Consider the following 15,626-nt stretch of genomic DNA (forward strand, 5'->3'; position numbering starts at 1 on the left):
GGATGTAAAGTAAATGCTGACATAGTGGAATTTATTCTATCACTTTTAAGAATAATGTTACAATTTTAACAATGTTCAAGACTAGCATACAGATAAGGGAGACTTAAGTTACACCCAGTTAATCCTTTTCTTACAGGTATTATCTTCCTAAAAAGTTCACCCAGTGTAATATTGAAGAGTATCATGACTTTCTGAATAGTGGAGGTGGTGCCTGCCTTTTCAACAAACCTTCTAAGGTACTAAGTATCATAAATGTAAATTTCTAGCCATTGGCTCTTACAAAAAGAAAACTTTCCAGCTTGGCTTATATGTCCATATGCTAGTTATGCAAAATATCTGCACTGTAAGTCAGCTTTAGGGGTGCCTGGGTGACTCAGTCATTGAGCATCTGCCTTCAGCTCAGGTCATGATCCCAGGGTGCTGGGATCCAGCCCTGCATTGGGCTCCCTGCTCAGCGAGAAGCCTGGTTCTCCCTCTCCCACTCCCCCTGCTTTTGTTCCCGCTCTCGCTGTCCCTCTCTCTGTCAAATAAATAAATAAGATCTTAAAAAATAATAATAAAGGCAGCTTTAAAGCAAGTTGGGGGAAGGGCACCAGGAGAGGGAGAGAGAATCTCAAGCAGACTCTGTGCTGAGCACGGAGCTTGGCACAGGGCTCAATCCCAGCATCCCAGAATTCTGACCTGAGGTGAAATCAAGAGTTGGATGCTCAACCGACTGAGCCACCCAGGCACTGCAGCATTTTGGGCTATTGTGATGGGAATAGAAGGCAGGTAGAAATAAGACTGTGTTTTCTAAAAAATGATTAGCTTGCAAAGATGGTTTCATTTGCCTTTCTCTTTCATTCTCTTGGTTCCTTTTTGTTTGTTTGTATATGTGATCACAACTCATACTGATAGAAAGGGGGCATTTCTCCCCCTCATTACTCCCCACCACTGCCTTTTAGGATAAGCAATATGATTAAAATTAGTATTACTTCTCAGTATGAAACCCAAGGCTGCTTAAAGCAGAAAAGGAAAAAACTGTTCGGGTGCTTAGACTTTGTCGTAGGACTTTCCAATTCGCAGAGCAAACTCTGGTTACTGACTTGAAAGCAGGTCTTCCTCTCGCATTTGAAAGCCTGCATGTTAAGGCAGAATGCTTTGTTCTTGTTAATTATGTGAACTGTTCCGTGCTTCTGGGCACCACAGTGGTGTGTGGCATTGCCTTTATCCTCATTTACCTAGTCTTATTCTCTGTCTATTCCAGTAGAATTTAGGAGGTGTATCACATTGCTTTGAAGAGGAAAGTAGCAAATTTGAAAACTTTTTGCAGAAGTTTCAGAAGGGACATTTGTACTAACTCCCTGCTGCTATAAATGAAAAACAGCTGAAGTCTCTTTATGAAAATAACAGCTTATTCTGGGCTCTAAGTAAAAGAATAAGTGGATTTTTTACCTGGATGAGTTTTATTTTGGCTTTCAAAGCTGTCTCATTAATTATGATCCCTTTCAGCTGAAAACAGAATCTAGAAGTGTATTGATTATTTTGTAGGAGAGGAGAGAATATTTGAAATTGGGTGGGGATTTTGTTGTTGTCATTGCTGCCGCTTTTTTTTTTTAAATTGTTATTCCCCCCTCTAGTTAGTTAAGAAAGTGTGTTTCGGGATGTGTGTCTGTTGATAGGTGTGTGTTCCATTCCATTCTATTGTATGTAAACTTTGATGAACTTCTGAATGAATATTATATATAGCAGCTACTTACTAATTTTACATATCACCATAAGATAAGTTATGCTCAAAGGATAATGGAAATGATGGAGAGATAAAAAATAAAATAATCTTGGGGTGCCTGGATGGTTCAGTCAGTTAAGCCTCTGCCTTTGGCTCAGGTCATGATCTCAGGGTCCCAGGATTAAGCCCCACATCAGGCTCTCTGCTCAGCAGGGAGCCTGCTTCCCCTTCTCTCTCTGCCTGCCTCTCTGCCTACTTGTGATCTCTCTCTCTTGTCAAAAAAATAAATAAAATTTAAAAAAAAATAGTCTTAACATGTTTCTTGTACAGGCTTAAAGTTGTTTCCATCTCTGGGGCCAGTTATTATTACTGTGCTCTGCAAAGCCGTGTTAATTGGAGAAGCTATATTTTATGTTAAATAAATCAGTGGATTTATTAATTTTTGTGTTTTCCTAATAGTCTATGAAATAACTTGCTATCTCACAAGCTATATAGTTGTTAAAGAACTTTCACAGATGATTGAACTTGAGCCTCACAGCAGTTTGTGATGTAGATGGGCAGCTAATATTATTATTATTTTTGCTTTAAATATTAAAGCACTTAGGCTCTGAGATGACAAGCCTTTTGCCCAAGCTAAATACCTGAGCCAAGATTTGAACCCACACTTTTTGTCTCCAAATCCCTTGCTTCCTGCTTGAAATGAAATTCCGAGTCAGTTTGGCTTGGGTTCAGTCAATGGCTAGATCATCTTTTATTTCAGTGGCATTTACTGGAATCCATATGCATATTACATATGTAAATATATTTAAATCTGAAATGGAAAGAAAAGTACACACTTTTGTTCTCAAGTTCCCAGTTCTGAAGTTCTAAAGTTACACCTTTAAGTTTAGAAAAAGAAAAATATACTTGGAAATGACTGACAGGTATATCAGATGTATAGTTGTGGTGTTCATGGTTTTTCATATGGTCTTTGATCTTGATTTATGCATATTTTAGTTCCCTTTTTGGTTTCATCTCACAGCTTCTGGATCCTCCTGAGTGTGGCAATGGCTTCATTGAAACCGGAGAGGAGTGTGACTGTGGGACCCCGGCAGTAAGTCTCTGGGTGTTTTGATGTTTTTTTTTGTTTGTTTTTTTTTTAGGTTATTCAAGGTCATTCCAGGTCTACTCACTGAAACATACAGAACTGTTGTTATGTCTGGAAATTTCATAGGATATATGGAAGAAAGATTATTATTGGGGGATTATACATTTATTTAAAAAATATATCCTAGTACTCTTAGAAAATGACACCATTTTCTGACGTTTTGAAAATATTTCTATTCCTTAGGAGTGTGTCCTTGAAGGAGCAGAGTGTTGTAAGAAATGCACCTTGACTCAGGACTCTCAATGCAGTGATGGTCTTTGTTGTAAAAAGTGCAAGGTAAATAAATGTTGAGTAATGACTACATATTTGATTAACTCGGTAAGGCTAGGCAAATATGCTGTAATCACAATAGTAGTGCCTAACATATTAAGTGATTAAGTTGCCAGGTGCTTCACAGGCTGCTCACAAAATCTTGTGAAGTCTCATTACTTTTTTTTATCCCTGACAGTTGAGAACACTAAGGTGAGCACTGGGTAAATGGTTGCCCAGGGTCTTGTACCAAGTAAGTCAGAGAGCTGGGTCCTGAACCTGGTTCGTTTCCCCAGCTCGTCTTCTCATTACCGCTTACCTGAGGATCATGCACATTTCTTTTAAAGCCAAGTGGATATTCAACAGATTCTTCCTTTCTTGCTGCTCTTCTTGGTGTATTTTCTTGCATTAGTTGCTGAAGGAGTAGAAGCTATACTTTTAGACTTGATAACATGTTACATGTATTACCATGCATGAGGTTTTAGAATGCATCTTTAGGCACATGGTTTTCATCCTCCCAATAGCATCCCATACCTGTCCCCAAATATTTAAGCCTTAACATCATGACTAAAAGTTATTTGAGGCTTACCTTTTTCAAAGAAATCAATTTCTTTTTTCTCTTCTCATATAAAATCTGGCACAAGGTTCTACATTAGCTGCTGTGAGGTGTAGGATCCATCTCCATATGTACATTTCAGGGAGTCAGTGCCTGTGAATTACCCACTAATTGGTACAAGTTCTTAGTAAATATTTGTTGAATGAATAAATAAATATGCACAACACTCTCTTATTGATTATTTGCTGATTGACTATCTTTAGTCTAATGAGTTAAGGGAGAGTGGGATATGAATCTATCATAGTAAATATCTACTGAGTGCCAGAGATTGTGCTGAGCACTTCTGATTTATATCATCATGTATCTGGTTTTCTCAGTCCTGGCAGTGTTGGTATTTTTGGCTGGATGCTTGTTTTGTTTTGAGGGTGTGTCTTGTGTATTATAAGTTATTTAGCAAATCCCTGACTTCTACCCACTAGATATAAGCACCACCCCTCCCAGTTGTGACAACCAAAAATATTTCCAGACATTGCCCAGTGTCCCCTCAGGAGCAAAATCCCTGCTGATTGAGACGACTGTCATGGATAATGCTCACAACCACACATTTGGGATAGGCATTATTACCCTTTTTCCAACTGAGCAATCCTGGTCTCAAGGAAGTGACATAACCTCCATATGCTTGTTCAGCTATTAAGGAATAGATGTGACATGTCATCCCAGATCTTCTGGCAGCAGTCTCCGTTGTTTCTACTTTACTGCTGTGTCTCTGGCAGCTTTTTAAGACAAGCAAGGCACTGGCAGAGATCTCTGAAAGCACTCTCTAAAAAAGAAGGGTTAGGTGCACCTGGGTGGCACAAGTGGGTTAAGCCTCTGCCTTCAGCTCAGGTCACGATCTCAGGGTCCTGGGATCGAGCCTGCTTCCTCCCCTTTCTCTGCCTACTTGTGATGGCTCTGTCAAATAAATAAATGAAAGCTTTTTAAAAAAATTAAAAAGGAGGATTAAATAGAATACACAGCAGACATTTTAAGACTTCATTTGCATCATCTGTTTAGTCTCTCAGCCTCTCTACCTGCATCCGAAGGATCCCCAATCATTTATTTTTAATCTTCGATGTTTTTAGGTCTGCCCGCTTATAAAATGCCACTTTCATTTTGATAGATAGAATTAGGCTTTTTGTGATATGAACATTTCAGGAAACAAGTACACGAAAATAGAATTATGATATAGGCAAGAAAATGTCATGATTTTAACTATCTCACAAAGTTAGCTGCAGCAATTCCAGTCAAGTAAGAGGTTTTTACCACTTTCTCTCTCCTGTACCCCCAGTTCTTGCCCCCATCCTAAACTCCTGGAGGAACCAGAGGCAGGGTAGTGAAATGAAGGAGGGGGAATAGAAAAATATGCTGAGAGGCGCGCCTGGGTGGCTCAGTGGGTTAAGCCTTTGCCTTCGGCTCAGGTCATGGTCTCAGAGTCCTGGGATTGAGCCCCGCATGGGGCTCTCTGCTCAGTGGGGAGCCTGCTTCCCCCTCTCTCTTGGCCTGCCTCTCTACTTGTGATCTCTCTCTCTCTGTCAAATAAATAAAATCTTAAAAAAGAAAAGAAAAGAAAAGAAAAATATGCTGAGAAAGCCCATGTATCTATTTTTCGATGTGTATTTATGCTTAAAGTATCTATAAGTCAGAGTTAGCAAACATTTTGAGTAAAAGGTGAGACAGTAAATAGTTTAGGCTTTGTGGGTCATGAGGTCTCTTAGTTAAGGAACTCGGCCTTTGAAAGCAGCAATCAAAAATGCATAAACAAATGAGCCTACCTGTGTTATAATAAAACTTTATTTATAAACACAGGTGGCCATCCACTTTTTGCCCTCAAGTCATAATTTGCCAATCCCTGCTATAAAACACTGCCCATTGACTTATTATATTTTTGTTCACTCATTAATATGTGAGTTCCAAGAGGGCAGGGATTTGGGTCAGTTTATCTCCTGCTGTATCCCAGCACTGAGAGCAAGTTATCCTTCACTATGCTTTTTTTTTTTTAGAAGTTTCTTGGCACTTCTTGAACATTTACACTCTCATATAAACTTCATCTTAAATCTGCTTATATTTCTGCCTCAGACTTTTTAAAATTATGGTTTACCCCAATTCCAAGAAGTTGGAAGGAAGAGAACCAGAGTATATGAATTTAAATTTATTTCCTTATTTTCGTGGTCTATTTACTCCACTAAAATGTGAGTTCCTTGCAAGCAGGATTCTTGCGTTTTGTTCTCCGTGGAGTCCCCAGTAGCCAGAAAGTGCCCAGCACATTTTTTTTTTTTAAAGATTTTATTTATTTATTTGACAGACAGAGATCACAAGTAGGCAGAGAGGCAGGCAGAGAGAGAGGAGGAAGCAGGCTCCCTGCCGAGCAGAGAGCCCGATGCGGGGCTCGATCCCAGGACCCTGGGATCATGACCTGAGCCGAAGGCAGAGGCTTTAACCCACTGAGCTACCCAGGCGCCCCAGTGCCCCGCACATTTTAAGTGCCTAATAAATACTTGACGAATGAATGAACACAAATTTTGTTCGGATCTCCTAAAAAAAATCTCTTGAAACCCCTATTGGAGTTGGCATTATGCCGTTCATGTTCTTGGAATGATGGGAAACTCAGGTGCCTGGAGGGTTTTGAGCAAGGAAGGGAAGAAGAAAGTTGGTGGGAGAGAGGAGGTTCTGAATAATGTGTGTGTTTATATGAGCAGACACAAAAGTGTGGAAGTTTCCAGCCCCTGATATTATTAGCATTTTAGGGAGGGAAAGAGAATGGGATTGAAGAGGAGAGTGGGGAAGATGATGACTTTGTGTATCTGTTTGTTTTTTTTTGGTAATGAATACCCTTGCAATTTGTAAATTTAGTGAGCTTAAAATTTTATTTATAGGGGCGCCTGGGTGGCTCAGTGGATTGGGCCTCTGCCTTGGGCTCAGGTCATGATCTCAGGGTCCTGGGATCGAGCCCCGCATTGGGTTCTCTGCTCAGTGGGGAGCCTGCTTCCCCCTCTCTTGCTGCCTGCCTCTCTGCCTACTTGTGATCTCTGTCGTCAAATAAATAGATAAAATCTTTTTTAAAAAATTCATTTGTAACTCCTACACTTACAAGGAATATTTGAGGTGGTTGAAATTAGGCAAGAGAAAAAGGAAAAGAGAAAAACCCCTCCTATGTGCAGGTACAAATAATAGAAACATTAGACAAGAATAAAAGACCATGCCTTAGATCTGTATAAAAATGAAGCAGGAGATAAAGGACAGTATGGGAGGAAATTGCTTTTCCAGAAAATCTAACTTTTGCAATTCAGCCTAGAATGTAACGTTCAGACTCTTGGCAGTTGAGATAAAAGAGAGTAAAGCGATGAATGTGCCAGTATGAATGAAGAGTAAAGTGAAAATCCAAAACCTTTTTTGGGAGGAAGAGTTACTAGAACTTGGAAAGACTTGTCCTTCTGGGGAGATGGATCATCCAGACCGATCCTATTTTAGTAGACATGTGTGATGACTACGCAGATAATTTCATACACGATTAAATGAACATTTCCTTCAGTCATGTGGTTTTCAGAGACTACCATCTTAAAATTACTTGCAATATTCCTATCCAAAAATAGTCATTTTGCTTTTTTTGAGATGATACCACAAGAGATTTTTTTTCTTTGGCAGTTTTGCACATCGATTTTTGTTCATTTTAGTTTCAGCCCATGGGGACCGTGTGCCGAGAAGCAGTAAACGATTGTGATATTCGTGAAACGTGCTCAGGAAATTCAAGCCAGGTAATTTACAGAATCGTTACTCTAAACCTGACGGGAAAGAGCAGGGGTAGCTATATTGTACTGGCCCCCCAGGCAAAACGTAAAGGGACAAGATGTCATGTCTTTTTCACATCAGTTCTCATTCTCTCTTTATTCTCAGGGATTTCAGTTTCAGTAATCAAAAGTTTGAGCAGAGGTGCAGCATCATTTTATCTCAGTGTTCAATTAATCTCAGACTGCGTGCGTGCCTTAACTATTTTGTTTTTGTTTTGAGTAGAGAGTGGGAGGCATTGCTTTTTGTCCTATTTTCTCTCCGGTTGGTGGAAACAGGAGCCAATCAAAGCAGAGAGACCCACAGAGCCCTGAGTTCTGAGGCAGAGTCTGTTCTTATGTCTTGACCCTTGTTTTTCTGAGAACAACTGCATCACCTCACCCTTTAATAACTGCTCTTGAATTTAATGTCATGTGGTTGGGAATGGAGAAGATGGGGAAGCTGATAAACTTTGGTGAGGGCTCACAGATTTCCCGTGGTCATTATATACACAGGCAGTCCTCAGTCTGCAGGGTAGTGCAAGGCCATAACAATGACTGTGCAAGGTGAAATCATGTAAGGGCATCTTGATAATCAATGCGAAAAATTATAATTGTTCTGTGCTCTTTAAAAAACATTGTCAGCCTATTAGAACTAATCCGACTCTTGGTTTTAAGCGAATAGGGAAATGAAAAAATGAACAGATTTATTTCGCATACTAAAAACAGAAACATTGAGAATTACAAGTTTTTTTTCTTTGTAAAATCCTCATCAGGAGTAGTTGGGGCTGTACATGCCTTCTGGCCACAAACCTCCAGATCCGTAGTAAGCATCTTCTCTATGCTGTATTGAATTGACTCCCTTCTAAGTTTGGATCAGCTTTCAACATTTTATCCTTTGCATTTTCAATGTCGTGAAATATCTCCAAGAGATGTGACAGTGTGAATGTGAGGGTTTTTTTTTTTTGCCAAATAGCAGTATCAACATGCCCAGTCAGTGATTTTTTTGCTGAGACTCAATTTACATTTGATTTGAATTTCACTTATAGGGTCATCATTTTTCATTTCTTTTCTGCATTTTTATCTTTACTGGCCAATTCCCTCTTATGATTATCCAGTTTTATAAAATGTCACATGCTATTACCCAGAGACAGAGAGAGGCAACACACCTACACCTTTGTTGTTGGTGCATGGACTAAATGAACACAGACAGTGACCAGTCACTGGCGGACTTTGCACGAAGTGACAAGATGGGTCACTGACCATGATTAGCGACTGTTAGATGCCTAGAATCATGGACTGAAGGGCTAGTCGCAAAGTGTGTGCTGTGTGCCATTACTCACAGTTAATACACTGTGGTAACTGAAATTGCAACTGTGTTGTTGGGGTACTGATGTCATTTCACAAAACTGTGGCATCTGAAATTCATGTATATTGGAACTATGCAAAGCAAGGACAGCCTACATGGTTTTCCTCTAGAGAAGAGGGAGTCAGTAGTGGTATACCTGCATTAATCATGAGAATGTTTTGCTTTAAAGGTAGTCATCCTAAGAGACTAGAGATCTTTCATGTGAAAGTATTTTCTTTTCTTACTGTCTAATTAGCATTGTTTTTCTAAGCTAACACTTAGTGATGATGAGGATATGGTGAATGATTGCCTTGTGTTCCTGGAGGGAAAGTATATTAGAGCGACTTCTTTGGAATGTGATTATACCATAAGCAGGAGTTTTAAAACAGAATCCAAAATCCAGAGCTGATGTACAAAGATGCTCTTGTTGAATTAGTTGTAATAGCATAAACTGGAGATAGTTGTAAGTGAGTATTGTAGTACATTGGTTACATGGTTTGTTAGCTCAATGCAGGATATTATAGCTCTTAAGGATGATACCTACAAACAAGCCTGTTATGACCTGAAAAATTCAAGTGATGAAAAAGTAAAAGGAAGAAGCAGGATATAAAATGTTGTCTGTAACTTGATCATATACCCATACTTTAAAAATCAAATTTAAAGAAAAATGTGGAGAAAAAATATACCAAAATATAAAAAAATATTGTCCTGGGTGGTGGGAACATGAGAAACTTTGTCTTTCTTTCTTTTTTTTCTTTTTTTACATTTCCTTACTTTTCTCAAGTGAGTATATAATTATTATAAAAATAAAACAATGTATAGTAAATTTTAAAATACTGTTTATTAAGAATGCTTTGCAATTTTCTGCAGTTGCTACAAGGGAAAAGCAGAGCTATAAAGCGTGTTTTTTTTCTAATGTGCCCAAGGTGGACTTCTGCTCAAGAGGCATTTTAAGAGTAAGGGCCGTGGTGCTTCTCATGGTAAAAAAGAGGAGACTGGTTATTTCTCCATTTATGTTGGCATCCTCCTTGCTTTTGTTTTGTGCTCTTGTTTTTCTTGCTCCGAAGAACAGTGTATCTTTATAAAGCAAGATGCTCTGAAATGTTAGGGTTGGCTGAGTCATAGCTGTCCATTCTTTTTATTTGCTAATGGGTGATCAACTTTTTGCCTCTGATAGATCCATATTTTTAGGGGAAAGTGCACCAGTTGTTGTGTTTCCTTTTGCTTCCTCTTGATCTCTTTTGTTTTTATTTTCAGATGTTTTAAGAGACTTAGCCATACTATCAGACTTTTATTTTCAAAAGAAAGAAAACGTTACAGGGATTAGCTCAGCTGGATATTTTGCTGTGCACTTGGTTCATAGTTCTGTTTTCATTTCCTAGTGTGCCCCAAATATTCATAAAATGGATGGATATTCATGTGATGGTATTCAGGTAGGTTACTTCATCTTTACCTAAACCTTTCATGTGTGCCAGCGTGAAAGAAATACTGAAATCTTACCAAAATAGGAAAACCAGTTTAAATGATTTGTAATCAGTTCTGAAGATAAAAGGTTTATAATGCTCATCTACTAGTTCTCCCAGTCATATTTTCTTTTTTTCAGTGATCCAACAAAGCAGACATTGCATCGTTAATAGGTTTGCTTTTCCATTTTAGGGGATTTGCTTTGGAGGAAGATGTAAAACCAGGGATAGGCAATGCAAATACATCTGGGGGCAAAGTAAGTAAATAGCGTGGCTTGATCCTTTTCAAAGTATGATATCAGGTCAAAGGACATCTGAGATGGAAGTAAATTTTCAACCACTTGATGACTGGGGGGATTCTCAAAGACACTGAAGGTCTTAGTAGGGGCACTTTAAAAAATATATTTTTATATGTAATTTCTTTTATTATTATGTTCAGTTAGCTACTGTATAATACATTATTAATTTTTGATGTAGTGTTCAATGATTTATGGGTTGCGTATAACACCCAGTGCTCATTATGACACGTGCCCTTCTCAGTCCCTATTACCCGGCTGCCCCATCCCTCCACCCTGGAAAACAGTATGGAGGTTCCGCAAGATGTTAAAAAGTAGAGCTGCCCTGCAGCCCAGCAATTGCACTACTGGGTATTTACCCCAAAGATACTGACGTAGTGAAAACAAGGGGCACATGCACCCCACTGTTCATAACAGCAATGTCCACAACCAAACTGTGGAAGGAGCCGAGCTGTCCTTCAAGAGACAAATGGATAAAGATGTGGTCCATACATACAATGGACTATTAATCAGCCATCAGAAAGGATGAATACCCACGATTTGCATCGACATAGATGGGACTGGAAGGTATTATGCTAAGTGAAAGAAGTCAAGCAGAGAAAGACAATTATCATATGATTTCACTCCTAAGTGGAACTTAAGAAAGCCTGGAGGACCATATGGGGAAGGGAGGGAAAACTAAAGGGAGAGACATCAGAGAGGGAGACAAACCATGAGAGACTATCAGTTCCGGGAAACAAACGGAGTAGAGGCACTATTGTGGAAGTAGAGAAAAGCACCTCCTTTGTGAAGACACTTGGCTAGTTGGTTATAACTTTGCACAAGAAAGAAAGTGCCTTTGCTGCCCAGCAAATGAAGCATGTGCAGCCTGGAGAATAGAGCAAACCCGGATTTCAGATCCACTTACACTTCTCTTAGCTGAATGTCCTTAAGCAAAACCTATACAGCCATATGGGATGGGTGTGGACCCTGGAAAGAGCGTCCTTGGCCTCTTGCTGTAGCAGCTTATCTAGAGATGCTTTTCCTTCTTCAACTCTCTCTCTTGAAGTCTAGCTGATTTTCCTAATTACAGGGGACCTTCTGCTGAGGTAGCTGTGCACATCAGAAGAAAATTTTAATGTTATTGCTTTCAAAGCTTGTCAGACATTTGGAGGGAAATATATAATATTTATATCTAAAACATTATTTAAAAAAACATTATTTAAATTATATCTCTGTTTAAATGCGTATTTAAATATTGTGCCATATATTTTTTTGGAAGCAATTTTTGCTTTGAACTCTTTCAGAATACGGTTTGTATTAGGAAGTAAGCTATAAAGATAATCTTTAATTGTCACAAATCGTGGCTACATTCTTTCTGAGAGGGCAAATGTATGTCCTTTTCTGAGTAATTGGAGAATGGGGGAGAATACGGAAATACAGATTTGTACTTTGAACAAAGAGATACAGTTTTGTTTCCCCCACTTGAGAAAAACTGTTGCTTACAGCAAGAAGTAGGAAACAAAAACCTTATTATTTTTTTAACATGATTATTTTTTTAAAATATACACAAACAGTTGTCTTTTGATTAATTTGCAGAAGTCATTTTGCTCTAACTCCTGGACAGTTCCATCAACCAGCCTTGGCAAGGGTCAAAACAAAGTCCTGACAAAGATGCTGATGTAGCTTAAAATGTTATTTGACTATCTTAGCTTTAGCATGAATTCAAGTTTGTCTAAAGACAGAATAAAATTAAATTGTTCTTTAATAGTTGTTAAGAATTAGTAAACAAGATGAGAAATTATACTACTGTTTCTTGAATCTTTAATCACAGTGTGTAGTTATTTTAATAAACTTGTCATTATGATTAATAGAAGTTGCCAAGTAAGAAATTTGTACCTTACATTTGGCACGGAGATTAAAATGTGGAGTATTTATTCTGGGAACAATTTGGTAGCATCTTCCCCTCCTTATTGGCCACATTCTGAGGATTGTTGTTCTTGGGACCTCAATCCCATCCCAGATCGACATAGATCTGTTTTCCAGATTTCCAGTGAGCAGTCGTGAGGAATGTAGCTGAGTCGTGGGTATTTGTGGTAAAGGACAACTCTTGAGAACCATGGGTACAGTTTTTGGGATTGGCACCATTGTCATGACGAAGAGTCCGTAAAGGGCTTCTTTTCCCTTACTGCAAACATTTTGAGCAGCTCACATGTTAAATCCCTCACTGATAGAAAACTCTGTTCTGCTTCAGAGGTGATGGCATCGGACAAATACTGCTATGAGAAACTGAATATCGAGGGGACGGAGAAGGGTAACTGTGGGAAAGACAAAGACACGTGGATACAATGCAACAAACGGTGAGACCAAGAAGTTTGCACAGAGTTTATCCCTTCGTTAATCGCAAATTTCACTTTCTGATCCCCCAGGACATTCCTATTCTCAGCACCCACAGAGCCTTCTGCTGCCTGCTTCGCTCCTCTTTTCCCAGCATTCCAGCTCCACCTTGCAGAAGAGTCCTGAATCTTAACACGGATGCTGACCTCTCCCCTAAGGCCCAGGTCACCCTTGCAGCTGCCTCAGGACTTTCTCACCTAGAAGGCATCTGCTTGCATTTCAAGAGCAACAGAAATTAAAGCTGGGAGAATATATACTCCATTAACTGGCTCTGACTTTACTAAACCACCGTTTTTGTCGAAGGTCCTAATATCTCACTGCCCTTCAGTTTAGAAGCCTTGCAATGGTCCTTGACTCCACCGTCCCTCTGACACATTGTCCAGACACCAAATCACGGCCACTTGTCTTAATTGATCTCTTCATTTCCTTTCCTATTGCACTGCCACAGTTAAGACCTATGTTAGTTCTTCAACTGTTACAAGGACCTCTTAAGAGTATCTTAAGCCAGGAGTCTCTAGCATGCTGCCCTCAGAATATTCATCTGAATTGTTTTGACTTTTAGTTCTTCATCCAAATTTCACTGGTCCCACGTACCTAATCGTAAGAGTAATGCCCAACATTTACTGAGTACACACTGTCTTACAGTTTACATAAGCTATGTTATTTAGTCTTTATGGCAGTTCTCATTTTATGGAGGAAAAACTGAGGCACAGTTAATTCATTTGACCAAGGTCATCTAGCTAGGTGCAGTAGAAGCAGAAGTGGAATGTGGCAGTCTGATTTCAGAACTCTCCCTGAACACTCTGTGGCATGTCCTACTGTCTTGTTTAATGGACAAAATGGAACTTTAGTTTGACCCTTTACATCCTCCTCAGTTTGTCCTCAACCTTCATTTTTTTGTTTTCTTCTTATTCTTCCAAATTCTAGCAAACCTTGTCATTCCTCACTCATGCCTTGTACTCTCCGATCTCCATCCCACTGCTTGTGCTGCTCATTCCTCCCAAAGCACCCTTCATCCTCACTCCATCACCAATCACCGTCCACGTGGACAACACTGTATAAATTGTTTCTGGATTTACTCTAGGAATAAATCATTTTCCTCTTCTCCGAATTCCCACCGTCTTTTGTACTATTATTGTGGCCCTTGTTCCCTCCCCGCCCTGTTTTATAGTTGTGTATGTGTGCAGTTTCTCTTCTCATCTGAGAAAATTTCCTTGACCGTGTCTTTTTTCCTTTTGTATCCTAAAGGACTTAGTAATTTCCATGCACATAAGTGATACTTATAAAAATGTTGAATATCTCTTCTGTGTTAAGAAAGCATTTTTGTTTGTGATAGATACAACAAAATGATATAACCTTTAAAATTACTTTTAAGGATGAATTGATATATTTTTCTATGTTGATGATAGAAGTTCTAATTTTTCTCTTTATCTTAAGCTTAGTATTTTCTTATATAATCTTGCTAGCCCACTAATCATTCTTGATAAGATATTTATTAGTGTATGTGTTTATTTATTATGTATATTAGTAATTAAAAATGTGCTAGATATAGTGCAGTATTTAATACCACTGGAAATATTTTATATGTTAAATTAGAATTGTATGTGGTAGTTGGGGGAATAGTGGAATATATTGAAAAAGGGATCATGAGTCTTTGTGACTGAGTATCTATTATATATATAAGATTCTTTAATTCTGGGACAACAGGTTGAAGAAAGAGCTGTCTTCCAAAAGAGTACCCATCCAAAGGTCATTTATTCACTTGTCAAATATTAAAAAAAAAAAAAGTTTTAGCATATCCAGTGGTCTGTTCTAGGGAAGGAGATTCTGATCTAAAAGAAGTCGTTTTGGTGGATAATTTCCTTTAGAGAAATACTTGAACTAATGGACAGTAAAGGAAAAGCTAAAGAACAATTTGGGATTTTGGTACATGGATAACAGCTTAAGAGAAGACACTTTTTAAAGCAGGAGGCAAACTAATTTGGGCTTATTTAGCTTATAATTTGAGTAAATAAAATACAGTTGATGAAAAACAAACACTAAAATGAGATAAGATTATTGTCCTAACTATACATGGTTTGTTCTCTCTTTGGGGAAAAAAGTAAATAATTGGTATCTTTTAACACAGGGATGTGCTTTGTGGTTACCTTTTGTGCACCAACATTGGTAATATCCCCAGGCTTGGCGAACTTGATGGTGAAATCACATCTACTTTGGTTGTGCAGCAGGGAAAGACGTTAAACTGCAGGTAATCCTCTCCCCCATTCTATGAGAACGTTGGTCAAGTTCCTTTGAGGAGTCCTGCATAGGGTTACTTTGTTTTTTTCAGTTCCATGTGTGTTAGCAAGCGGAAACAGAATCTAGTCTGTAGGGGAGACCAAGTAAATCCTGACACTAAAGGGCTGAAAAGAAGATAAGAATTAGTTGACTGTGGTTGTTAGAGTTATGTTTAATGGGTCAGGAATATCTTGTAAGGTTTAGTTTGCATCTCATTCCACTAAGGAAAACGAGTCAGAACTCCTGGTTAAGACAGTAGATTAAATATACGTATCTTCTTTTACTCTCTTCTGAAACCCCACTAAAATGACACTTCCTGGTTCTTTTTTAGAATTCGTGTATTCACAGGGGGGTGGAGAAAGGGAGAGGAGAAAACAGAAACAAAGTTCGGGAGTGTGGAGAACGA

At 38.7% G+C, this 15,626-nt stretch overlaps 1 protein-coding gene across 5 annotated transcripts in view; it reads left to right on the forward strand.

Moving 5' to 3' along the window:
- The window catches only part of ADAM22 (ADAM metallopeptidase domain 22), a gene marked incomplete at its 5' end in the record, with an annotated part of 227,572 nt that overhangs the window by 170,125 nt on the left and 41,821 nt on the right, over window positions 1-15,626 (forward strand). For all 5 annotated transcript variants that reach the window (XM_080818828.1, XM_080818829.1, XM_080818830.1 and 2 more), the window contains 8 exons: window positions 137-236; window positions 2,730-2,801; window positions 3,039-3,131; window positions 7,371-7,451; window positions 10,191-10,241; window positions 10,465-10,528; window positions 12,801-12,906; window positions 15,072-15,191. In XM_080818828.1, coding sequence (XP_080674954.1) covers window positions 137-236; window positions 2,730-2,801; window positions 3,039-3,131; window positions 7,371-7,451; window positions 10,191-10,241; window positions 10,465-10,528; window positions 12,801-12,906; window positions 15,072-15,191 — 687 coding nt within the window. The remainder of the gene's footprint in view (window positions 1-136; window positions 237-2,729; window positions 2,802-3,038; window positions 3,132-7,370; window positions 7,452-10,190; window positions 10,242-10,464; window positions 10,529-12,800; window positions 12,907-15,071; window positions 15,192-15,626) is intronic.

The sequence above is a fragment of the Martes martes genome, assembly GCF_963455335.1.
Source record: "Martes martes genome assembly, chromosome: 11".
NCBI classification, from domain to species: Eukaryota; Metazoa; Chordata; class Mammalia; order Carnivora; family Mustelidae; genus Martes; species Martes martes.